General features: G+C 43.2%; 1 protein-coding gene across 4 annotated transcripts in view; it reads right to left on the bottom strand.

Annotated features, from left to right (window-relative positions):
• Positions 1 to 5,838: 5,838 nt before the first annotated feature.
• Positions 5,839 to 27,109, bottom strand: part of Usf3 (upstream transcription factor family member 3) — a 59,689-nt gene continuing 38,418 nt past the window's right edge. For all 4 annotated transcript variants that reach the window (XM_085685590.2, XM_085685592.2, XM_085685591.2 and 1 more), the window contains 2 exons: positions 21,691 to 21,787; positions 5,839 to 17,906 (listed from right to left, as the gene is read on the bottom strand). In XM_085685590.2, coding sequence (XP_085541716.2) covers positions 11,461 to 17,906; positions 21,691 to 21,787 — 6,543 coding nt within the window. In that variant the 3' untranslated portion in view covers positions 5,839 to 11,460. The remainder of the gene's footprint in view (positions 17,907 to 21,690; positions 21,788 to 27,109) is intronic.

Raw genomic sequence — 27,109 nt, 5'->3', positions numbered from 1 at the left:
AGATTTCAACTTCAGACATTCCTTAAAGCTTCCAATGTGAAAAGTGGCCTTAGACAAAGGGGTTAGTGTATTAGTCAGGACTGCCTAAAGGAAGAGAATGGATAGAATACACACATACACTCTTACACACACACACACACACACACACACTCTCTCTCTCTCTCTTTCCCTCTCAAGACAGAAAGGCCACACATCTAGTAGCTGTTCAGTCCATGAGACTGGATGTCTCCGCAGTCCAAACCCGGTGCTGGAGTCCTGGAATATCCCTAGAGAGCTGCTGACAGTCAGCCTACACTGGAATCCCAAAATGTAGGTTCTAACACCAGTGAAGGGACGCTTCAGGAACAGCGTAGATGACCTTGCCAGTGAAAGTGAGGGCAAGTAGGCAGAAAACCAAGTCTCCCTTCTTTCATGTCCTGTTATGTGGGTGCCAGCAGAAGGTGTAGCCTAGAATTATTGGGTCTTCCGACCTCCCTAGCATGGCCAACTGCTTGGGTTTATAGTTTTTCCATATGTGGTCAAGTTGACAACCAAGATTAGCCATCACAGTAAGCAAGAGAGACGGGACATGGAGGGAAACACGATTTCAGAGTGACAGAAAGAAAGAGGTAACATGCAAGGGAAAAAAACTGTAACTTCCCAGGCAGCAGAGTACAGGAGTGTGAGTGGCCAGTAAAGGATAGAGCTGCAGATGTTTAGTGAGAACGCTGTATGCATGTAAGGGAAGAGTGGCTGGACCAAAGGAAGAAGAGCAAACTATTGATGCAGAAGGTTTTACCTGTTTGGTAGGTAGATTTAAAAAAAAAAAAAGATTTATTCATTCATTATGTATTCAGTGTTCTGCCTGCATGTACGCCTGCACACCATAAGAGGGCACCAGCTCTCATTCTAGATGATTGTGAGCCTGCATGTGGTTGCTGGAAATTGAACCCAGGTCCTCTGGAAGAACAGTCAGTGCTCTTCACCTCCAGTCTGTTAGGTAGATTTTTAAAAATTAATTAATTAATTAATGTGCATTGGTGTTTTGCCTGTATGTATGTCTGTGTGAGGGTGTTGGATGCCCTGGAACTGGAGTTGCAGACAGTTGTGAGCTGTTGTATGGGTACTGGGAATTGAACCCTGGTCCTCTGGAAGAGCAGCCAGTGCTCTTAACTGCTGAGTCAACTCTTCAGTCTCAATTTGTTAGGCAGATTAAGGGGGGGGGGTGTGGGCAGACTCTCAGGTTCCTCTGAGGTGAAGGTACAGAGACCTGCAGCTACTACAGGATGCATTTTAAAATACTACGTGTACGTGGAGGCCCAAAGAGGCCAAAGATCAGAGAGTTTTGGGACTTGTTCGAGATTATTGTGCTTTTAACTCAAACAAAGGTCCCACCTAGTTGTAAATCAGAGTTCTGCTCTCTCAGGGCTACCGTAAACAGGTGTGGCTAGTTGCCAGACCCCGGGCTCCTGAAATAGGGAAGTAGTTGGTTCCTACCTAAAACAAAAGTCTAAGAAGCCAAATAAGTTCTTGTTCCCTTTATGGAAATAATTTTGGATTCCATTCAGGGAGTGGTTGGCCTGCGGAGTGTTTGGTCTAGGGCAAGAGTCAAGGGCATGAGCAGGTGAATGTACCCCATGATTTTCAATTTGTATGTTAATGCAGCCCTTTTGTTCTACTCCTACCTTTTGAAATCAGGGGTATGTTAAGCTCTTGGAAATTAAACACGAATTTTCAGTACTCACTGAAATTTCCGTCCGATACTATCCTATGTGTTTCTGCGGTTTATTATTTTTGTTTGCATCTTGGTATTCCTTACGATAATTCTTAGTCCTTAGCACTAGAAGAGAAAGGTTCGCGGTCATCCTCAGTTACACAGCAATTTTGAGGCCACTCCAAGTTACATAAGAACCTCTCTCAAAATAATGAGAAATGAAATACCACATACAGACTAACAGACGAGCTGACATCCACTGGGTTCTCCCAGCCTGGAATGTCATGTCCAGAAGAAAACATCTGTCTTTTCAAACAAACAGGGTGATGACAACCAATATGAGATGCTTTGAGACATCAAGTATTTCATAAGAAAAATGAAAAAAAAAGCCCATGTTCAGTGTCAGCAGAGAGCAGAGATCTAGAGAGAGGGACATCTGGGGTGGGGAGCATTTACTTCATCATCAAATAAACAAAACCAGTGCCTCCTAGACTTGGACACCGCCAGGTTCTCTCCTGCTACAAACACAAGGCGGGAGTCACTCACTCCAGCACTGCAGGACCTAACCGCTGCCAACTGGTGCCCCAGCTCCTGACTCCATCCCAGATGTGCCCGAGCGGCAGAATAGATGATTCAAATAGCACCCATCCATCAGACACCATGCCAACAGTGTACATATCACTGGATCAAATCCTGAAATCTCGCCATTCCCCACAAGGAGAAACTGATGCTGAGAGAAACCACTAGGTGAAGGACCCGCTGCAGTAACCTGAATTTCCAGTCTGTAAAGTGTGACTTGGGTCAGAAGAGAGTAGGCACAATTGTACCACAGGAAGATCCAGCCATTCTCTGGGTGTATTTCCACACGTGCGAGACACACAGCCTGGGATAACACAACTGCCGAGCAGCTGAGCTTATTAACAGAAAGCAAACACGGTTCTGAAAACCCAGGGATATGTGGCTATTACAGAAGCCTCGCTTACAAGGAACCTGCAAGGTCACTGGAGAGCCAGGCAATGAAACTAAAGTTTTGGAAATTTTTGGCTAAATTGGAAAAGCAGAACTCATGTGAGGATTACTGCATCCATTACAGAGCCTATAGAGTTCAGAATTAAAGTCTTTTTAAAAAATATAAATTCAGTGATTATACTTGGCAAAGAACTGTGGATCCAAAAGCTCTCATGTTAAATTAAAATTCACACACTTTAAAGTTTCAGGTTACCACTGGGAGCCTGCTGGTTCAAACGTAAAATTGAAAATGGAGAGAGCCGGGTGGTGGCGGCGCACGCCTTTAATCCCAGCCCTCGGGAGGCAGAGGCAGGTAGATCTCTGTAAATTTGAGACCAACCTGGTCTACAAGAGCTAGTTCCAGGACAGGCTCCAAAGCTACAGAGAAACCCTGCCTTGAAAAACAAAAACAAAACGAAAAAACAAAGAAAATAGAGAGAAAGCAAAGGAATGTAGTGGCTTTTCTAAATTAAAAGAAAAAAAAAGGCTGGGTGGTGGCTCATGCCTTTAATTCCAGCACTTGGGAGGCAGAAGTAGGAGGATCTCTCTAAGTTCGTCTCCAGTTTGGTCTACAGAGCGAGTTCCAGGACAGTTTATACAGAGAAACCCTGTTTCAAATCTATCTCCCCACACCTCCGGGGAAAAAAAAAAAAGAGACTCAAATAGTTGTCAAGAGTCAAAGGTCATCCATCAGGACTGCTGAGATGGCTGTGTCAGTCCAATGGACAAGACAATGTCTCTAAGTCCAGTCCATGGTGGGACCATCTATGCATTGGTGTCTCGGTCCTGCCCTCACCTCCGATAATCCGATAAGGTTGTGGTCTCATCTCAGCAAAACTTAGGCAGAGGAAATAACTACAATGGAAAAATTACTTTCCTTCCTTCCTTCCTTCCTTCCTTCCTTCCTTCCTTCCTTCCTTCCCTTCCTTCCCTTCTCCTCCCTTCCTTCCTTCCTTCCTTCCTTCCTTCCTTCCTTCCTTCCTTCCTTCCTTCTTTCTTTCTTGTTTTGAGACAGGGTTTTTCTGTGTAGTCCTGGCTGTCCTGGAACTCACTCTGTAGACCAAGCTGGCCTCCCAAGTGCTGGGATTAAAAGCATGTTCCATCATTGTCCAGCCATATTTCTTCATTTGCAGCAAGATGACAAAATATTTCTAATTTGTTCAGAAATGATGAAAAACAAATCAACACAATTTGATTTAGAACAAGAACATACTATCCAATCTTCTTGCATTAAGATATCTTCTAGATTTAAACACACACATACACACACACACACACACACACACGTGTAGTGTGTATTAAATGTGAATCTTCATGGCCACTCTATAATATCAATAAAAAAACTAGGATCTAGCCTAATTGAATCATGGATTTCCCTGAAGCAGGAGGTTTTCTGCATCAGTCTGGATGCAGGCTCATCAAAATGTTTTCTCAGGTACTTGTCATGGTAACAAATAGTTAACACAGGACAAGAAAAGACTAGGTGTGATGGCCGATCCTGTCACCTTGACGAGATCTGATATCAGTATTAGACACTCGTTTGGCCAGTTCTACTAGTGTAGACCTTTCTTAAAATGATCAACTGAAGAAGACCCTTCCCCGGGGGGCGGGGGAAGGCACTTCCTGGTGGGGGCCCAGCTACAGGGAGGTTCTGGTGAAAAGCTGTGCCCTTTCATCTGCCCCTGTTCACCCTTACCTGAGCGAATCCACCCTCTGGCTGCCACAGCTACTGCCATCTTCTGGTTCCCTAGAACTCAGCCCCTTCTGCTTTCCATTGCGAAGACCAGTGGCTAACAGCACCTGAGACTGCTGAGGTATCCAGCCACTTGGACCGAGCAGCTTTTCGACAGCCCGATGTGCAAGAGCCAAGCATGATTCATGTAAGCTAACCAGATAAATTCCCAATTACCCCATATATATGTGTGTACACATATATAGGTGTTTATGCATGATTTATTCAATCAATTCTGATCCTCAAAGAATCCTAATATTCAAAGCATAAATGAGACCAACCCCCGAGCATCTGCTGCCCAAATGCAAGTGAACACATTACCTTTGAAGTGCTTTTTCTTCATATGATGCAAGTTGCTCTTTTCTAAATATAATTTGTTCTGAATTGGGGATTGATCAATTTTGCATCATTTTTACCCCCATCTGAAAACAATACATTGATCTGTAGATAATCAAACCCAGGGCCTTGTGCCTCACACATAACCCCTATCAATGAGCTACGCTTCAGCCTTACACTTCATATAACTTTAACCAGATGTAATGGTACATACTTTTGATAGCAGCAGCTTGAAGGATAAGCAGGAGGGTAGTTGCTTCTGGGCCAGTGAGGGCTACGTATAAAACATAAGCAAAACAATTTAAAGCTTATGTAAGTTTATACAAAACAACTTTAGTTTTGTATATATTTTATACTGTACAATTCACTGTTTCTCCCTCATAAATTATGCTTGGCAAGCTTTTAGCTCAGTTGATAAAGTTAGAGTAAAATATCCAACTTTCAGGGTTGTTTGTTTGTTTGTTTGTTTTTAAGGCAGGGTCTCACTATGTAGCTCTGGCTGCTTCTGTCTCCCAAGTGCTGGGATTAAAGGTGTGTGCCGCCATTCATGGTCCCCCAACTTTCTTTAGAAGATATAATTTTTAATTATGTGCATCTAAGTGGGTATGAGCATGGGTGCAGATGCCTGAGGAGGCCAGAGGAGGGCGTTAGATCCCTCAAGCAGGAGTTACAGGTAGTGTAAGCCACCTGACATGGGATCCTCTGCAAGAACAGTATGTGCTCTTCTCAGCTAAGACACCTGTCTGGCCTAATAACAGCTTTCATCTCAAATTCCTATGCTTTAGTTTTTCCCGCTACTTGGCTGAGTGTTCAGCCTCAATCATCACTGAATACTCTTCCATATGTGAAATCCTAATTTTACTTTTTATAAGGAATGCACAGGTGTGCAGTTTGCTCTAATAGTTAGCCCCGATCATAACTGATTTACTTGAGGTGTAATGCTTAGGAACACATGCCCACCGGAAATGTGCCCTGGGATCTTTTCAGATAGATGGAAAAACTTAACTATACTACTTCAGATGTGAGACAAGGTGATCTGCAGTGAAATGGGAAATGACCAGGAAAAAAATTGAGAATTCACAATGCAAAAATTGCAAAGTTTATTTTCTTAAATAAAATACTATATCCATATCCATACAAATAATTATTACAACCATTAAAATGTTACATTTAACAATAAAAATTTCAAAACTTTAAACAAGAGCATGTTTTGGAATATTCACATCCTAATACAATGTATTTGTAAAAAGATGTCAAAATAAACAGGACCTATTCTTATTTACAACTGTAGGACAATCCTGATCCTATTATACATATCTGCTCTGTATTCCATTACAAAACAAATTAGTTTCCATTAGAATTATAAACCAAGTGGTTTACAGTTATAGGACACAGTGCACAGAAGACTGCTGCCTGTCACAGGTACACAGATTACACTACTGAAGCACTAAAATTCGTGTTTTCCTGGTGCTTGCCGACAGTAAGCATCACAACCAGTGTATCTATAAATAATCTGTGAAAGTAATCATGTTCTCCTCAATTTTCAACCTTTTAAAAAAATCAAAATGCACACACACACATGCACACGCACATGCGCGCACACACACAGACACAACCTGCTGAAAGTGGAAGATCTTTCCTTCACACTAGCACAACTGCAGCATCTTAAGCAACACTGTCTGGTCCCTTCTTAGAAGCTCAACAGCCTGAAAATTTACCACTATCATCAAGCCCTGTGCCCAGTGACCTTACAGATGGAAATGACTTTAAGACTTTGGGAGCAGGGGGAAAGAGAGGTCTCAGAAAGAGTGAAGACAAAATTAAATGAGTCAACTTTAATTTCCTATTACAAACTGCATGGACAGCTGTATACACAACTTTTTTGTTTAAAAATGTGCTACAAGAGAGGTTTTGTCTATTTCTCATGAACTTTAATGACAGGCTGTGCATTCATCCAGAACAGCTTGCAGATCATGCCCAGTGTTCTCGCCTAAGCTGAGTTATGTTTATGATGCACCTGTCGACATATGTGTGACCCCCCTCCCCACAAAAACAATTACCGGGTAGAGTTTATGCCAACATGGAAATGAGGATGTGGAAGGACGGCCTGCCTCACATGCTCAGGTACAGGTTCAGCTACACAACTTGCTAACTACTTTGTCAACGATGGCTCAGAGGCGGTAAGGCAAGAGTGAGAAGCATCGGCCACACTGATCATCTAGGAGGTGTTTGGTCACACGGCATGTGCCATCCCTGTAGCTCCTTAGCTGCTTCACAGGGCCGGCTGGGTGACATGTTCTGGGATCTGGTCTCAGGAATCAGAGGCACAGTTTCAGGAAAAGGGCAGTGCCAGAACAGAGAGGTGTGGGGTCAGAACCAGAAACTCTGCCCAAGGTCCTCAGTGTTTCCCAGCTCACATGGACTGTCTCCATCTGAGCACTGTGAGCCCCATGGGAGCTACTAAGAACAGCTTAGATTTTACTATAGAATTCAGCACAGCACGAGCAGAATATAGAGTATAGTCAAGCAAAAAACAAGCAAGCAAACAAAACAAACCCACAAACAAACCCCTTGCTTTTTGGTAGAACTTTGGGAAAAGAAAACAAAATGCTGACATTCAGCCTGAAAGGCAACCCTAGAAAAAATTAATTTGCATATACACATTGCAAAACAACCACTCAGAGATTAAGTTCATACTAGTTTTTCTGGTCATTGGCTTATGGTTGCCCTCCAGATGTAACAGCCAAAGGCACACTTCTTCCAGTCAATCAGTACCTAGATGACAGACTTGGAGTGCCTTTCAGGCATTAAGATACAGTCTCAAAGTTATTCTATTTTGGTTCCTCCTCTAAGGGAGAAGTTTACCAACTTTAAACTAATGACATTTTGAGGAACTGTTGCTGTTTAAGAAAGAGGGACAGGGGTGGCCAATAGGTAAAACCTGGGACCTACTACTACACACTGATCTAATAGAGAAGATGGGCCCAACCACATTCCAACATGGAGGCATAACTGTCTCGTGGACAAAGCCAGGCTGCCTGCCATCGGCTTGATGTGGAACAGTTAAAAGAGAGCCAGAGCCTACACACCTGTGTGAAGGAATGGTCAAACCAGAAGCACAGCAACAGTCTCATTTTAATGTTTCCATTAAAATGTATGTCTACATTTTTTTTGAGTTTAAGTTTTAGCCTCTCCATGAGATGGCTAACGTTAGAAGGCAAGAGCAAGGCAAAAGAAGTTTCCTTAAAATGCGAAAAGGCTGATGGAAAAAGCTAACCTCCATTGCAGTTTAGCATAATTCTAACCAGTGTCTGGGGACTCCCAAGGCTGGAGTGTAGACCCCCAGCCTTCTGACATCACACCGCCACCACTGGGAATCCTGCCCTCCACTCTGACGGGGAGCAACTGCTGCCGTCTCAGAGCTGTGCTAGTGAAAACAGAAACAGAACTCCTGGAGAAATACAAGACTTAAAAAAACCCAGTGTCTATTAAAAACATTAAAATAGATTTATTTCATCTATAGTTGACATATTTAACAAGTTCATTTTAGTACACAAAGAGAAATCTAAGACTCTTCACTTCATTAGAATTTAACTTTGGAATGCCAAAGGAACGGAGCATGTTTGGCAATCCTGTATGATCAACAGTCAGAACAAAGTGAGCTAATCAATGACTCTCACGTAGGAGGCAGACATGATCTTGTGTACGTCCAGAAATTACAGTTATCTGTGGAAATGCTTTATAAAGTCATGTTAAAAGGTTAGGACAACATGAAACTTATAACCAAATTTGACTGCATTTTCTGTCATTACTTCAACAAAAGTTTTATCTTGATATTACCAGAAACCATTTAAGTTTCCTCCCCAAATCATTTAGCTTTAATTATTAACACTAATAAGAACGCAGACTTTTAAACCAAGTGCAAACTCTTTCTCATCTGAGTCCAGTGCTATCTCAGGACAGAGCTGAGCTGCAGACAACCAAATAACAATAACCCAAAGTATTAACAGGCTTAGGACTTAGTGCCGCAGTCACAAATGGAGCTTCTCTGCTGGGTGGTGGGGTGCACCTTGAGTCTAGCTACCTAGGAGGCTGAGGTGTAAGTTCTGCTTAAGCCCAGGAATTCAGGGTCAGTCTGGACAACAGAGCAAGATTCCTGTCTCAGAAACACAACACAAAACTGGAGTTTCTCCATAGCATGAAACCTTGGTTCCAATAACACAAGCCTGCGCTTCTGAACTCAAGAGTCATCATGATGTAAGGACGCATGTGTGAAAGACGGCCACTAAGAGAAGCGGGGAAGGAGGAGGAATGGCCATACACAACACTACCCTTAATGAACTTGGCAAACTGGGCCTCCAAGTACAAAGAACACTATGAATATTAATGCTTAAAGCAATTCATAAATGTTTCTTTCTCCTCAGAATCCTTTCTATTGTGGTGTTCATGAGTTAAGTAATGCAACTGTGAAGTTCTCCCCCCAGGAACACTATGTGGGAGGAAACACGGGTTTGCTCTGTTCACCAGGAAGGGTGATTTTCGGGCAACAGAAACTGACAAGGCACAAGCAGCCCTTTGCTGGGCCCTTAGACAGGCATTCAGTGGCGACTGCTCTGACCAGGGCTCTGACAAAATGAAAACAAACTGAAGGAAAAAACCCAAACCCTCTGTGGTCCTTGGGCTCGCTTCTACTAAGCCATCTCTGCATCTGTCCTTCTCTCTCCATTCAGTTTTTACCAGAATGGAGCAACAATTGAAGCTACGAGTTTAAATGGTTTTGAAAAAAGTTCAGTACATAAATTTTTTTTCTTAGTTTTATGTTCTCAAGACTTAATATATGCTTTAAAATCCATTATTAATTCAGTGGTGTTAAAAAACATCTACAGCAGTACCCTTTTCCTCCTACCAAGTTGCCTTGTCCAACCTTGATATTAGGGTTTCTGCATGGTTTTATTGTAACGTGTTATGCAGTGTTGGGTTGATGTCCCTGGGAAGCCTGCCCCCTCCCCTTTTTGAGGGGAAATGGAGAAGTGGATCTGGAGGATCAGAGAGGTGGAGGAGGGGGGATGGGATGAATGGATGGAGGAGAAACTGCGGTTGGGATGTAATATATGAGAGAATAACAATATTAATAATAATCTTTAAAAAAAATTACAGCATGCTTTAGAGCAGGGGTTCTCAACCTGTGGGGGCTCAAATAACCTTTCACGGGGTTGCCTAAGACTCCCGGAAAACACAGATATTTACATTATGATTCATAACAGTAGCAAAGTTGCAGTTATGAAGTAGCAATGAAAATAATTTTATGTTTGGGGGTCACCACAGCATGAGGAACACAGTATTAAGGGTCGCGTTAGGAAGGTTGAGAACCACTGCTGTAGAGCAAGCCTCAATTTCCCATTTGTAGATGGCAGTTCTACTGTCTTTTCCAATCTGTCCACTTTTAATTGAGACAAGACTATGCCTATTTACCATGTACAACATGATCTGCATCTCCAATAGCAAGGACAGGCTAGACTTGGGAACCCGCTTTCACATGCACTCACACTCATAAACTCAGATACACATAGAGAATGTGTTTTTGTGAAGCACCATTTCATACCTACAAGAAAAATAATGAATTCATTTTCTTATTATAATTGTTATGAAGAACAATAATGCAATTTACAATGCAATATTTAATATAAATAATCAATAAATGAAAATACTGAGACAGCTTAAACCCCTATTCAGAAGTATCTGAAAAGGCTCAAATGTGTCTTCTAAACACAGTATTCACTGAGCAGTTCTAATATTTAAATGATTGTAAATTAATTTATTTCAAGACCAAATAAATAGAATGAAGAGAGAATACTACATCAACTCAACTGATGAAGTACTAATCACTAGTGACCCTAGGAAAAGCCACAATACAATGTCTGTTATTCTTTGGCCTAATGCAAAACCCAAGTACTAAGTGGAAAACATTTCTGTATTTTGTCTTAGCTTTGTAATTTTAAGGCTCATTGTCTAAGGAAGACTTTTACTTTCCATGATCTTGGCACATTAAAGGATAATGTGGCTCTCTATTTTGAAGAACAAGACATGAAATTTAGGTAGTTTATTAAAATTATAATTAAGAAATAAGTCTCTGTAACCAATTTCAGGAGTCAAACACTTCATATATTTTTTTTCTGCTTGATTTTATGTATGGGAATTTAGCCCACTATCAATTTATCACCTGCCATGGCTGAGAACTGTTAGGTGTTGACATCATTGAGTGATGAGTCATGTTTTTTCAAGTTGCTTTTACTTTTGGATTTGCAACCCAACCATCTCAACTATCTATCTTACAACTTAACAATAACTGAGTTTAGAATCTCAACTCCTTCCTACCATCCAGCATGTGCCAAGATCTCTTCAACTTCTTGTTGGTTAGTACTTAGGGAATAAAAGATTACAAGTCAAACTTGGAAAGGTATATCATTTAGATGATCAAAGAAAGCACATCACTCAGAAATAAGAGGTGATTGTTTTGACAACCCCGGTGTATGCATCCTCTCTGACATGGCTCCCTTATAATCAGAAGCTAACAGAAAAATGGTTATCCAAAACAAAGACACATACCTACACAAACTCCCTCAATGCACATGTGTACATAGAAGAACAGCTGTCAACTCAATCCAAACCTTTGCATTTAGTCTCTCTGGATTTAAACAGCTGAGCTGCAATCATGACCTAAGATATGGCTTATGTTGTGAGCAGGTCTGTTTGAAGACTGCTTGGAGGAGTCAGAAGCAGAGGAATTTGCTATGGTGAGCAAAGGTGACATCGCTGAGCCATCAGGAAGAGCTGTTGCTATTTCCGGAAACAATGATGTCATATTGAAATTGGATAGGTGAGAGTTGGCCATATGCATTGGCGGCATCTCAGGGAGAAGGGGAAAGCTTGGCTGAGCGAAGCCAACAGGTCTGGGAGGAGATAAAATGGATCCAAATCGGTTGTTTAAACTTCCACTGTTTACTTTCTCTGTGCTAGGATTGGAGAACATTTGATTAGAAAAATAAGGGATTGAAATGTCATTGGACAGGGTAGGATGAGCAGGAGAATAGGGGGGGTAGAAGGAAGGTAGAGTGTTTTGGGGATCTACTGGGATGAGAGCTGGAGTTCGTGTGGCACTAGGCTGGGTAACCTGTGGAATGAAGGAAGTATTCGCATTTATTGGTGGATTCATGCCACCCTCGGGAATAAAAGGGAAACCAAAATTTTGTGACAGCGTATGCTGGTCAGGACCTGAATTATCGTTAGGGACTTGTGGACTCTCGGGCATAAAACGAACAATACCCCCTCTCTTTTCTGCAGCAGGTTGCTGACGTCCAAGAATCATGCTACCGCCAGCAGGGAGAGGAAGGTGAGGAAGACTTGGATCAAAGACACTACTGTGCCTTTGATTTCCAGATCGATTCCTTTCAGGTTGGCGGATTTTGGAACCACTGCTGTCTTGCAGGGGATGTCTTGACCTCTGGGCAACTGAAGAGTTAGCCTGACGTACAGGAGGCCCTTGGTCAGCATTTCCATGAGACACAGATGGGTGTGGCAAAGTTGGCCTTGCAACCCCATGCATGTTGGATGTGACCGGAGGAGGGTTCATGTGGCTCTTGGTCCCATGACTGTCAGTAATCCTCATGGGATTGGACTTCTGTACAGAAACATTGGGACTTGTGTTTCGACCTTGAATATCTCCTGAGGAAGAGGAACTTGAAAATGGAATATTCAAGGTGCTGTTCCTGGTGTTAATTGCACCTAAAGACATGTCACAACTCTCCCTATTCTGACTTTCACTCTCTCTTCTAATATGAACACTTTCACGGGTTGGGGGACAATTATATTCAATTGTTGAAGATGGACCACATTGTGTATTCCTTGGATGTTCTGAGAGTGACCTTTGGCTCCCAATGACCTGGTCACCAAGGTGAGGAGCAAGTAAACTCTGCATGAAACTCTGGTGACATGTGTTCTCACTGTCCCTTGGTGGGACAGCATTTCCTGCCGGGACACTTTGAACTGGTGGATAAGATAACCGCTTTTGTCGGTCAATTGGTGGTGGGCCAGTGTTCTGACTGATTCGAAAAGCCTGTGACTGCATACTTCTTAGTGACGGCAGAGGGTTACCTATTTCATTATTTCTTGAAGACTGTACTTCAAAATTACTCTGGGGCTGTTGGCTGGCTCCAGATGGCTTGAATGTCTGACAATCTGGAAGAGGGACTGCATGGTCCATGCGACCCTGCATATTATGAAGTGCCAAGCTTTTATTTCTGGGAACATCAATATAACTTCTCATTTCAAGCTGATCTGAAACCCTTGAACCCTGAATCGACATGCCCATTCTCTGTTCCGAAGTTGAAGATGACTTTCCAATGAGAGCCTCAGCAGAGTAACTGGACACTCGGTTTCTCTCTGGCCTGTGTGGAGCACAGGTCATGTCTGAAGACCTAGTCACGATACTGGGTTGGGACACCATTTGCTGCTCTAAGCCTCTTGGCGGCAAAAGCCTCTGCATTGGATTATGACCGGATACATGATCAGAAGAAACCGCTGAACCCTGCTGTCTGCTTCCAACATCTTGTTGCTGGTGCAGAATCTCTTGACTGATATGGTTCTGGGCATGGTTATGGTGGCCCCGGCCAGTTGAAGAGTTTTCACAGCTCTTCTCTGGCTGGGAACTTGCAAAGTGTTGCTGCATCTGTTGCTGCATCTGTTGATGGTGAGGATGTGGCTGACTACTCTTGGGTCTCGACTGGTCAGTCCCATGGTGTTTTGGTTGTAAGGACAGCTGAGAGGCAGGAGTGCCCTGAACGAGATTTCTCTTCTTCTGCATCTGAACTTCCTGTTGTAGAGTTCTCTGCTGGTGCACAATATGAGGTTGGGAGTGGACAGCACTGTCTGCATGAGGCACATGATGCTGCAGCTGATATAAGTGATGCCTCTCTCTTAACTGCCCTGCTTGCTGCTGCTGCTGTTGCTGCTGCTGTTTGATATAGAGATGATTGGTGTGAAGGTGAGACACCGCTTGAGCTGGTACATGCTGCTGCAGGGCCTGCAGATGTTGACTTGCCTGAGTTTGTTGCTGTTGCTCTGCAACTGGAGGCTGAGAACCACACTGAACTTCAGTCTGCCTCAATGCAGGTGCCACAAAGTTGTTACCAGGAGGGAATAGCCGTGTAAGGCCGTCTCCATGAGCTGGGTTGCTAGCAGGAACAACTGAGTTTGAAGAGTTGGTGGGAATCTGACTCCCCATCATTTGAGTTTGATCAGGAATGCTTTCTGGAGTCCGGCTCATCAGGGGCATACTTTCAAGCCTCAGAGGGGCTGGCTGACAGTGCTTTTGCCGTTTGACTGAAGACAGTAGAAGATCATCTTGTACAGCGCGCTTTGCAGAATCTTTCCGGCTCTCTTGACTTGGCTTTGAGCGGGGCTCTGGAGCCTGTGGATTTGGTACAGCACTACTCATGTTGCTCAGCTGTTCCTGGGGATAGTCTGTCATCAGAGGTGGTGCAGGAGGCTGGCTGCTATAAGAGCTGGATACAACAGGCATATTAACAGTTACAGGAATAGATGTTTGCTCGGAAGTCTGCGATAACCCCGTGCAGCTGACCAGAGGGTGGCTGACGTTACTCTGATGGACAAGATTATTCACACTTAAACTGGTCAGACTTGGTGGCTGAGAGGCTGGCACCTGCAAGGAGGCATTTGATGATTTAATTCCCAGAGAACAGCTCGATTTTTCGAGAGGCCTATTGACTGTGACTTCCACTGAATCCTGAGAGTTAAATTCATTTGGTGTTGCATCTGCCTGTCCTGTGCAAGGTTCCTTACGGATCTGTGTTTTAAAAGGCTGTTCTCCCTCTAAAGAGGTTTCAGAAGACTTGGAAGTAACCTCCCTCATCTCAGTCTGTGTGCCAACCCTTCCCTTCTCAGTGTTCTCCTGGTCCAAAATAGCTCTTGCTGCCAGGGCTACAATATCAGTTTGCTCTGCAAAGGTACAGCTGTCACATGTGTTAGCTGTTGTACTGCTGGTCACATCTTCGCGAGCTGTTTCGGGAAGCATGGATGCAACCGAGAAACTACGACTACTGCCAGAGCTTGTTGACATAGGAGAGTCAGCTTGCCTACTGGTGAGCAAAGAACCATTAATAACCTCTTGATCTGGGAGACAGGAGTGGTGCTGTGGAGGATCTCTGTCCTCGTTTATCAGTAACAGTTCCTGCTTGGGATGCAGATCAACATTAGAATCACCTATCTTAGAATTATCTGGAGAAAAATCTGGATGATCCATCTGAACAGAAAGAGATGGTTTCTGAAGGTCTTTTTCTTTAGTAAGATCAGATAGCAGCATTGTTAGACCTTGCCCCTTTAAAGGTCCTGCTGCTTGCATGGTGTCCAGTGAATCCTGCTGAATGGGGCAAGGTTCTGCCACAATTTCTACTTCAGAAATACAGTCAGCACTTGAAGTGCTTGTAGTGGATGACATACCAGAAACCTGAGAAACCAAAATCTGGGATTCGATAGGAGATGGACTCAACACATTGGCTGAAGTACAGGAGTTTGTAGCACTGGACAATGCTACAGTAGTTGGTGGTGTGCCCTGAGATGTCTCTTGCAAGATGGGAGGAGAATCTTTGGATTTTGCTGGGGCCACTGCAAACTGTTCGTTTGTTTCTGATTCTTGGGAGGATGAGCTACAGTCCCCTGCTGACTTAGGTTTGGACACAGACTCGGGGATTACTGATTCAGAATTCAGAATGTCCAAAGAATGTGAAGCAGAAATACTAACACTCTTTGCCTGGGACACAGCAACAGATGGGAGGCCAACAGGGAGGCTGTCCAGCAGTCCATCATTACACGATGGTTCTGCTGAACTGTCTGTTCTGGGACCCTCTAGCTTGCCCACATCTCTGACTGAATTCAGGGGACATGCTGGCTTGTTAGCTGCTAAGTGTTTCTTGGCACCTGGCTTCTTGTTCGGTCTTTTTGATTTCATGGTAGAGGGCAAACAAGTGACGGTGTTTGCTGAGGAAGCTGTGGCAAGACTGTACGTACTGGGTAGTGTGGCTGAATTATCTGCTGTCATGGTAGGTGCTACAGTGGTTAGTGACACACAGTTAGCTGGGCTGGGCTGACTGTTTGCAGAAGTCTGAGAATTAGCAGACTGGCTAATAGATAATTGTACACAGCTTTGCCCAGCCATCTGCGATATGCTTTGATTGAGGCTGGCCAAAGCCCCAAATGTGTTCAGGGCAACATTGGTATTTGGATCTTCGCTGGTGGTAGGTTGAATAATTTGCATAGGGCTTTGATTTGTAGTTCCTGATGAAGACATGACAGGTTGCAAAGCAAAGAGCTGCCCATTTAAAGAAATGGTTTGAGGCTGCTGTTGGTTTGACATGGTGACAGAAAAAGTTTGGGTTGAAGTAGATGTGGATAAAGATGAAGGTCTTGGTAATATGTGCACAAGATGCTTTCCTCCAAAAGTCTGCGGGGCTGGCACATTTTGCACTGAATTATGAGACCCTATTATAGCACTGGCTCCATTAACAGGAAGTCGAACAGGACCAGGATGGGGAGCAGAGAGGAGTGGCAATGGGTTCTGATTGGCTGCCTGTATGATGACAATCTGTTGACCTACTGTTTGGTTGGGAACCTCTGCCCTCATCATTGCTGGGCACGGGGTTGTGCTGGGTGGCTGAAGAATGATAACATTTTGGTTACCTGGAGCCGCAGTGACAGCTGACCCAACTGGCTGAGCCATCTGAATCACTTGCATTGTTGAATTCAAGGGAAGGATATTTTTTGGAGGCTGAGATTTAACTTGTGGCTGGGCAATTGGTGGCTGCATAGGTAAGGGTGGACACGAAGGCAAAGTGACCACTACTTGCTCAATTGGCGGCCCATCTGCTGGAAGGGAATTATTTAAAGTGATGGCTGTAGCCACACGGTTATGGAGGCTTGGGGTAGAGTTGGTATCAGACTCATTTAATACTGGAGTCACAGCAGAAGATGGTGTCTGGCTTAAAGGCTGAATAGTGTTTCCAGCCATTTGCAAAGTAGTCCATGTTGTCTGTGTGTTTCCAGCCGAAGAGATACGGGTAAGGCTATTGATGTTTTTCAAATCTGAAGCACTAACACTTGAAGAAGGCAAAGAACAAGAAAGAGTCCAACTACTGTCCAAAGGATTTGCAGAAAGACTGCTCACTGGGAGGGTGGTCTTCACTACTCTGGTGGGAGCTGGTGCCACCACTGTCGTTGTAGCTGTTGAGTCTGCTGCCTTGCAAATGCTCACCAGAGAAGAATCACCTGTAGACCTGGGAGGGCCAGGGCTTACTGTGGTGGTAACGGACACAACAATGGTGTTCTGCAAATCTCCACTGAACTCCTGCACACTCGGGCCAGATCTAGTTCCATGATGCACTTTAGAGGCAATTGCTGAGCTGCTGGAGGAGGAGGTGCTTGTGACACACACAACTGTTTGCTTTGATGATTTAGGGCTCTCTTGCCCATTGCTATTTTCTGAAGCATTTTGATCATTTAGGCATGTGTGCAAGGAACGATGTTGGTGAGGGTCAGGGCCAACTGAAACAGTGATCAGTGAGCCACCAGTGGCACCAAGCACACTTGATTGGCTTTCGGAAGTAGAAAGTTCGAGAATATTTTGAGCAGAAATGGCAGTGGGAAGACAAAGGGGAACAGGCTGGTTGGCAGCCAGCGCAGACACTGTAGTCTGATGCCACGGCTTGTTTTCAGAAGGGTAAACTCCAGAAATAGACACAGGAGTCACAAGCTTGCAGGTCCTCTGCACTGGCACCACGTTGGCGGTCTGCTTTTGCAAGCTGTGACCAACATTAAAGGTTATTCCCTGAACGGCTGTCCCCTGGCTGTTTCCCGCAGGCTGGCTCCCATTGGAATAAACAATGATATTTTTCTGGACCTGGTCACTCGGAATAACAACAGATACCTTTGAGTTTTTCAGATTTCCTTTCCAGTGGATTGTGGGGTCATCATATAAACATATGTCATTTGCTTTCAATAATTCAATATATCGGCCATTTTCTTTTTGGATTTCTTCCAGTTGTTTTCGTAGCTTTTTAATTTCTTCAGCTAAAATATTAGAAATGAAGATGTAAAATTACTGGTGAATGTCAGTGATTATAACAACTTAAGCAAAAATATATGTGCTAAGCCACTAATTCCAGTTCTAGCCTTGAAAGGCCTTAGCAGAACCATGGGCTCTCTGCTGCTGAGGTTTTCTCCTAAGAATGACACCCCACGCCTTCTTTATATACCTTTAAACTATACCTTTAAAGGTCAACCACTAAAAATCTCCTAAAGTGTACAAGTCTCAACATTCTCAATCCAAAATTTCCCAGTAGCATAGATAGCTAACAGATGAAACAGGGGAATACAGGCTCATTCCTGGGAACATGCCTTTGATAAGCTGAAAGCTCTTTGCTCAGGGCTCTCTCTAAGTTCAGGGTTACCACAACTGACAGGCCTCTTAAATTGAATGATACAGAATGCAAAGGTTACATCTGAGCTGAACAGGCTTCAGCCTGATGTAGTAGCCCAAGGGTGGCCAGAATGTAATAGATATCCTCACAGCTACCCATGAATGACACTTGTTTTATTATCAAAACTGATTGGTATAATTCTTAATTCTGCTAATGTCCCATCTGACTAACAAACCAGGTTAAAACCATGTTAGACACTATCATCCCTTTCGGCAAAGAGCTTTGGAATGGGACCTCAGGATTTTCAGAGTTGGATCTTGTGTGCTGCAGGGGTCCACAGGTGTGAGTACTATTCCACCTTGACTAAAGGTCAGAGAGTTTAAGCTTATTTTTACTCTTTCAAAGTTGTTGACAACAGGTGTGGCTACAAACAAGAGATTCTGACCTAGGGTGTGGTTACTTGGTGTTTTGAACATTATGAAGGTGTTTTGAACATTACAGAGGTAGATCTGCTCCATTCTGACCAAAGGTCAGAGAATTCAAGCCTATTCCTGCTCCTTCATTTTAAATAGGAGGTTTGACATAGAGAGTAGCTGCCTACAGGATACTTGGCCTAGGGTGTATTCACTGCATATCCTGCCCAAAACATCAGAATGCTTAACTCAGGAAATGGTGGCTTGATGTCTCAAGTATTGAAGCAAATAACTGTTCTGGTTACACTTTGTGTCCTGTTAAAACAGTCTTTTGCCTTCTTCCCCTCCCCCTTTTGTATTGGGGTATATAAAGTATGAAAAATAAATGCAGGTGGATTCAGTATTCACTAAGTTGCTATCCCAGTGCTGCCCTGTGTCTCTGCATTTCTTTTGTATCTCTGTCTATTCTGTCTAACATTTCTAGTCCACATACTCCTACCCTGGAACGTACAAACCCATTGTGGCTGGACCATGAAAGATGTCACTTCAACATGTGGCTTATGACAGTGTACTTAATTATCTTAATTTTTTCTCCTCTTGTTTACAGTCAATCCATCCTCAGACAGTACTGCAGCAATCCTAACTTCATATAGCTCAAAGTCAGCAAGAACAGAAACCTTAAATTATTCTAACCACTGCAGTCCAAACAAAGTAGCCAGACTAACTAGATGTCTAACTCCTAAATGACTTTAGGGGCTCATCTCTTGAGGAGGTAATGTGAAGCAGGTAGATAGATATTAGCATATTTGGAGGTCATTGGGATGAGCCTCTCACTCATAATCAACAGCTTATTTATTTATTTATTTTTTGGGTTTTTGATACAAAGTTTCTTTCTTTCTCCATGGACAGCCTTGGCTATCCAGGAACTTGTCTGTAGACCAGGCTAGCCTTGAACTCACAGAAATTCACCTGCTTCTGCCTCCCGATTGCTAGGATTAAAGGCATGCACCACCATCACCCAGCTAATCAATAGTTTTTAAACCAAGGACCAGAACTGCAGGACTCTGATTACTGGCCAAAGAAATGGGCAGATCTCTAGTACTAGGTAAAGAAGTGACATTCTGAAGTGACTGGAAGGTCACTACTAAATTATAATATTATATATAATCATGTTATATATATTATATTACTCTCTGTGTGTGTGTGTGCATGTGTGTGTGTGTGTGTGTGTGTGTGTATGCATGTAAACCTTATAAGATTCCTATCTGGCTAGAAGCTTTCTGACAAAGCATACCATTGTCCCATTAGGAGTCTATTAAAAACTCTTCTGGACAGAATTATGCTCTAAAACAAAAGCTGTCTCCCCTACAGACTTTATTATAAAGCCTGCCTGAAACACAGCTCGGCACAGCACTCTCTGACACTGTCTGTCCTCTGCTCTGCATTAAATAAAATCAACTATTTTCTACCAAAACAACAACAACAACAACAACAACAAAATGTGGGGGTCAGAGAGTGGATAGAAAATAGCACAAAAAGAACCAGAGAAACAAAGATCACAACAGAGATGACAAAAGAGCCAGAGGAGGCTGCTTCAGGCTCTGCCCCACCCTGGCCTTTCCCAAGCCCTGTGCATCTGGTATTTTTTCATTAGCTTCCCTTTTCTCTAAGGTAACATGACTGTTTGGCTTAGCTTCTGTGCTCTGAGTCAAAGGTGCTATCATGGGAAAAGTCTATGGATCATTCTGGCCTTCAGAGCATCTTAAGGGGTGCGTCACAATGTTCCCAAACATCAATATATCTAACTACCAGCTGTAACAACCCATGAGGGTTTAAACCATCACAAGAGGGCTGACTGAGGAAAGCAACTGTTTAACTGAATGTAAGGAAGAATCGAATGCTGGCCTCCCAGACATGGCTTCCAAAACCATTCTTGCCCATTACAGGCAGCATAGCAGAACACATCCAACTTTAGTAAAACGTTATTCCTTTTAAGGTGGTGTTATGATTTCAGCCACCATATGGCTGACACTTCCGGGTTCCAGGGCCATGCATGTGCTGACAAGCCCTCAGGCATGACCCACATGTGGCATGGTTGCATCACCTACATTTGACACAGCTGCATGAGTCCTTGTGTGCATGCATGAGCGTCATCATCTGATTCTGATATAACCAGGTTATCCCCCTGTATGCATGTGCTAGGCAGCCCTTAAAAGCTGGATGCGCCATCTTCAGCGTGCTCTCTCTCGCTCTCTCTCTCGCTCTCTCTCTCTCTGCACACCGAACTTCACCAGGCCTGCACACACACTCCCCAATAAACTCCAAAGTGGGTTTGTTGTGTGTTCCATGTTTCCTTCTCACTCACACCAGGTAATTTCAGGTGGTCTACTAGGTTCTTTTCAGAACCACAGTAAGTGGCCACTCCACAGTCTTCTACCCTGCAGTGTGTCTCCTTTCAGCTTCTCTCCAATACTGTGGGAAAAATCCAAACCCACAGCAAGAAAGTTACGACTAAAAATCAAACATTGTTAAATGACCTGGAAGTTCAATATATACTTTATATTGATATAAACAATTATGAAATGAATATTTTGGTTCTCTAAGTCAATACATTGTTAAAACTTAGCCCATATTGACCCTCTGATTTTGTTTATAGGTCACACTGGGCAGAACTCCTTTATGAGTCAGAGCCTTGTGATAGTTTCCTAACTGCAAGACCCAAGTGGACAAAGGAGATTGAACACTATTAGCTTCATGACTTAGGCAAACATGAAACACAGAAGTAATCAAAATTGAAGTTATGTATTTCTACAAGATGAAATTAACCAACCACAGAGGAGGAAGGAGTTCAGATACAATGATCTCATTTGCAATGCTATTCTCTTGGGTTCCTTGAAGGCTGGTCTATTTTGATTTGAGGGTTGGGGGAGCTTTTTATGTCCTCAAGTGCATGTTACTGCAACACAAACACCTAAGCATAGTCTAACAAACAGGAGACAGCAAGATTCCACACAACTCTACCTTGTTCACTGTTCCCTCCGTTAAGAAGGAGTTCATCGTTTTGCCGCTTCAATTCTGTTATATACTTAAAGGCTTGGTCCAGGATCATGTTCTTGCTCTGCAAAAGAAAATTAAACATTTAAACATTTAATCAAGAGGTAAAAATCTTTGGACTTAAAGGTTTAAAAAAGATTTAAATAAAGAACACTTTGAGAAGTATAGGTATTAGCTCTTCTTTGAAATTCTGGTAGAATTCTGCACTGAAATCATCTGACCCTGAACATTCCTCCATTGCTGATGGGAATGCAAATTGTACAACCACTCTGAAAATCAGTATGGTAGTTTCTCAGAAAACTGGAAATCAACCTACTTCAGGACCCAGCAATACACTCTTGGACATAAACCCAAAAAATGCTCAATCATACTAGAAGGGCATTTGTTGATCTATGTTCATAGCAGCTTTATTTGTAATAGCCAGAACCTGGAAACAACCTAGATGCCTCTCAACCTAATAATGGATCATGAAAATGAGGCACATTTACACATTAGAGTACTACTCTGCAGTAAAAAACAATGACATCTTGAAATTTGCATGCAAATGGATGAAAATGGGAAAAAAAAACATCCTGAGTGAGGTAACTCAGACCCAGAAAGATGAACATGGCATGTACTTACTCATAAGTGGATGCTAGCTGTAAAGCAAAGGATACTGAGCCTATCATGATCCTAGAGAAGCTAAGTAACAAGATGAACCCTAAGAAAAACATACATAGATACACCTGGAAAGTGGAAATAGTCAAGATCACATGACAAAATTGGGAGCATGGGGGTGGGAGTAGAAGGGAGGGCAGAAGGGGAAGAGGAGGGAAGAGAAAGACTTGAGGGAATGGAATAGTCAAGATGGAAGAAGGACAAAGATGAGAGCAAAAAAAGAGATCTTTTGATTGAGATAGCCACTATGAGGCTAGCAAGAAACCTGGCACTAGAGAAATTCCCAGGAATACACAGGATGACCCCAGTTAAGACCCTAAGCAATAGAGGAGAGGGTATGTGAACTGGCCTTTCCCTGTAGTCAAATTGATGAATATCTTAAATATTACCACAGATCCTTCATCCAGCAACTGATAGAAACAGAGGCAAAGACCTGCAGCGGAGCATTGGGCTGAGCTCCCAAAGTCCAGTTGAAGAATGGGAGGAGTGAGAATATGAGCAAAGCGGTCAAGACCATGGGTACACCCACTGAAACAGTTTACATGAGCCAACTCCAGCTGGACAGGGAAGGAAACAGCATAGGTCCAAACTAGTCCCTCTGAATGTGGGTGACAGCTGTATGGCTGGGGCAGACTGTGGGGACACTGGCAGTGGCACCAGGATTTATCCCTACTGCTTGTACTGGCTTTTTGGGAACCTTTTCTCTCTGAATGGATACCTTGTTCAGCTTAGATATAGTAGGGATGACCTTGAACCTTCCCAAAGCAATGTGCCCTCTTTGAGGAATGGATGCGGGGTGGAGTGGAGAGGTAGGAGGGGGAAGTGGGAGGAGGAGAGTGGGTTAGTATGTAAAATGAAAAAAAGATAGTTTGTTTTAGTTTTAAAAAAATAATTAAATTTAAAAAAAAGATTTAAAAAGTAAGTGGAAGACCTGTATCCCAGGAGAACAGAACAGGAAGTGTACTCGGACCTTCACATGGGCATGTATACACACACACACACACACACACACACACACACACACACACACACACGTATGCCTGCAAACACAATACAAATAAAGTCAAAATGCTTGGTTCCTAAAGAATGATAGCTAAAGTTGTCCTTTGGCCTCCACATGCATGCGCACACACACACAAAATTAGGTGAAAAGATTTTGCAGGATACACAGGAAGCAATACAAAGGAAAATCGAAGAGAACAAGGAAGGATCTTGGTGATGGTGGTATGTGGAAGATTTGGGTTCCTCTGTCAAATTTGTATGTACCACTTATAATCTGTAATGTGATGGTGTTTGGAGCTGAACTCTGAAAGGGCTCTACCTTCATGAATGGAATTAGCACCTCACAACAAGAAAGAGATGGTGAGATGGTTCAGCAGCTAAGAACACGGTCTGCTCTTGCAGATTAGCACCCGTTTATGATGAAGAGACAGGCTGGAAAGACGGCTTGGCAGTTAAGGTCACTTATTGTTCTAGCAGAAGATTTGGGTTTTGTTGGAGGAGGTCGCTTGCTCTTTTACCCTGCAAACAAGTGTTTCACAGCAGGGTTTGTTTCCCAGAACCCACACAGGGGCTGACAACTGTCTCTAACTCCAATAGCTTCAATAGTCTTTCTGGGTTCTTCAGTGTCCTACACATACAGATAAATAATGATTAACTGGTTTTTTAAAAAAATCAGTTTTTTTAAAGTGTGGTAATCTTTCTTTTTTTACCATGTGCGTACATAATTAGGACTAGATTTTTTTATTTTTAAAGATTTTTTATTTTTTAATTTTATTTCTGTCTTTATGTGGGTTTATGCACATGAATGCCCAAGTAGGACAGAGTTGTTGGATCCTGCTGGTCTGGAGTTGCAGGCACTGTGAGATGCCTGACAGTGGTGCTGGGAATTAAGCTGAGGTCCCATGCAAGAGTAGGTCCTACTTTTACCTGCTGAGCCATCTCTACAGCCCAAGGACTGGAATCTTCATTTTGGACTCCTCAGTCTCCATAACAGTGAGGTTAAGTGTTTTTGTAAAGTCACTGGATCTGTTATACTTTGTTACTCGAACAGGAGCCTGTACTAAGACACTCTGTTTTTCGAAATGGAAGCTTTGGGAAGGCCTCTCTGGAAAGGACAAAGTATATGCTGAGGCTCTCTGGAGGAAGAAGAACCAAGTCATGAGTGTTGGGGATCTCCAGCTCAGGGCCCCATTCCAAAGGCACACAAGCAGCAGCTCCCTGGAGCTGCCCTCTCCAGACCCCTCCCAAAGAAAGCCCATCAAGGGTCAGTTCCTCCCCTGGGGCTGCCCAAGACCACACATACAGGGTATTTAAGATCTGGTTGTCAGACCCACCGAGATTTTCTCTCCCGCCTTTCTGAGAGTCACCTGGGAGTTGCTTTGCTCTGTTCATTAAACCTGTACTTATTAATTTGGCTTGATTGGCTTACTGCATCGGTGGAGGATACTCAATAACCAGGGATCCATACTTATCAATGGGGTCAAAAAGCAAAGGCACTTAGGCAGGGTTGACCTTGATTTATTTGTATTTTAATAAATAAAGTTTGCCTGAAGATCAGAATGCAAAGCTAAGCCACTAGAGGCCAGGGAGTGGTGGCACACACCTTTAATTCCAGGGAGACAGAGGTGGGTGGATCTCCCTGAGCTACACAAAATCAATCCAGAAACAGATCCAGGTGGTAGTAGCTCACACCTTTAATCCCAGTGTTTGAGAATCACACACCTTTAATCCCAGCAGTAGGGAGGTAGAGACAGGAGCGATATGGCTGGAATATAAAGGGGAAGACACAGGAACTCACTGGAGTGTGGAGACTGAGGTTTGGTGGAGATACAGTGCAGTCTAGGCAGCCTGAGGATCACCCCTTAGGTCTGAGCACTGGTAGGTGTAAAAGGTCTCTCTAGTAGCGTACGGCTCTGCTTCTCTGATCTTTCAGCTTTAGCCCCTGTATCTGTCTCTGGGTGTTTATTTTTCATGCTAGACTTGTGTGTGAAGACAGGAATGGTTGATGAGGCATATTGTAAAGATTGAAGAAGGGGTCACAGAAGGTCTTCAAGACTGTGTCAAAGGTCAGATTTCAGATTATTCTCTACAACCTCAAGTGTCCTAAAGAATGGGCTGAGAAGGGATATTTCTACACTTTTTTAAAGGCTAAATTTTTACATTAAAGCATGCTTTTATTCTTAAATTTTTTGATGATTTATTTTATATTTCCAATTACGTGTATATGTGTGTGTTTATGTGGGAGAAAACGCTGTGTGCAGGTGCCTACAGAGTTCAGAAGAAAAGGATACTGTATCCCTTGGAGATGGAGTCACAGGTCGTTGTGAGCTACCTGACATGAGTGCTGGGAACAGAACTGGAGTCTTCTCCAAGAGCAATATGGTATCTCACTAGTGCCACAGTCGTAATAAACTTTAGAACTGAAAACATAATGTGGGGGTTGGAAGATGGTTCAGCCACTAAAGCGCTTGCCATGCAAGCATGACAACCTGAGTTCTGATCACCAGCATGGGGCATGGTAGATACTGTCTGAAGTCTTAGTACTGGGAGACAGAGACAGATAGATCTCTGGAAATCATTGGTTAGTCAGTTTAGCTGAGTCACTGAACTCCGGGTTCAGCGCGAGAGCAATTCTCAAAAAAGTAAGGTGGAAAGCAATCTAGGAAGACAGCTAACATTGACCTATGGCTTCTACATGCAAGTGCATGTATACACACACACAAACACATAAACACACACATCACATAAAAATACACATACAAAGAACAAAAACATGTGCATATGGCAAAAATGTAAAAAAAATCTCTATGAACTTGCTCTCCATATCCAATCCCAGAAACAATCTTTGTGAAGTATGCATATCCTTCCAGAAATAATCTATGCCATTATGTTCTTTGAAAGCCCAGACATGGCTGCTGGGGAGGTGGCTCAGTGGATAGCAGAGCTCTCTCTACAAGCATGAGGACCTGAGTTTGGATCCCCAGCATCCATGTGTGTGTGCCTGCAACCCCATTGCTGAGGGTGGGAAGCAGAAACTACAAGATTGCTGGGGTTTGCTGGTTGCCAGCCTTGACAAAAACAAAACAAACAAAATCCGAATAACAACAAAACAAACAAGCTCCAGTGAGACAGGAGAGATCTCTCAGTGAGAGATCCTGTCTCAAAGGAATAAGGTGGAGCACAAAGGAGGACACCCAAGGACCTCCTCTGGTCGGGCACCTGCGTATATGTACACATCTACACCTCCACCTCCACTGTCTTCTCTCTCTCTCTCTCTCTCTCTCTCTCTCTCTCTCACACACACACACACACACACGGATGCTATGAACATCGTGCTATACATTTTACTAAAGATGTATCTTACAGGCATTTTCACATCACATTTGGGGACTAGCTGACTCTAACGACTGTATTCCTTTTATTTGCCAGTTTATAACTAAGAAACATTTAAGCTATCCACTGGCTACTTCTGGTTTCTTTCTTCTGACTAAGTATGTGGTCTTGAGTTACTAACTTCTACTCCAGTCATAGTATTGATATTTCCCATCCTTTATTGTTCTCCCATGTATCCATCACTGTGATTTAGAGGCTTGATTCAATAAGCTTCAGTTATTCACCATAGAGACCCAATATGCACACCTAGGAAACTTCCAGAAGAAGAAAACCAGGCTACTTTCTAAAAGACAAATCAAAACAAAACAAAACTCAACCAAACAACAACAACAAC

This window comes from Myodes glareolus, chromosome 2, assembly GCF_982192425.1.
Source record: "Myodes glareolus chromosome 2, mMyoGla1.1, whole genome shotgun sequence".
In the NCBI taxonomy this organism is placed as follows: Eukaryota; Metazoa; Chordata; class Mammalia; order Rodentia; family Cricetidae; genus Myodes; species Myodes glareolus.
This window is presented reverse-complemented; position numbering and strand designations above follow the sequence as displayed.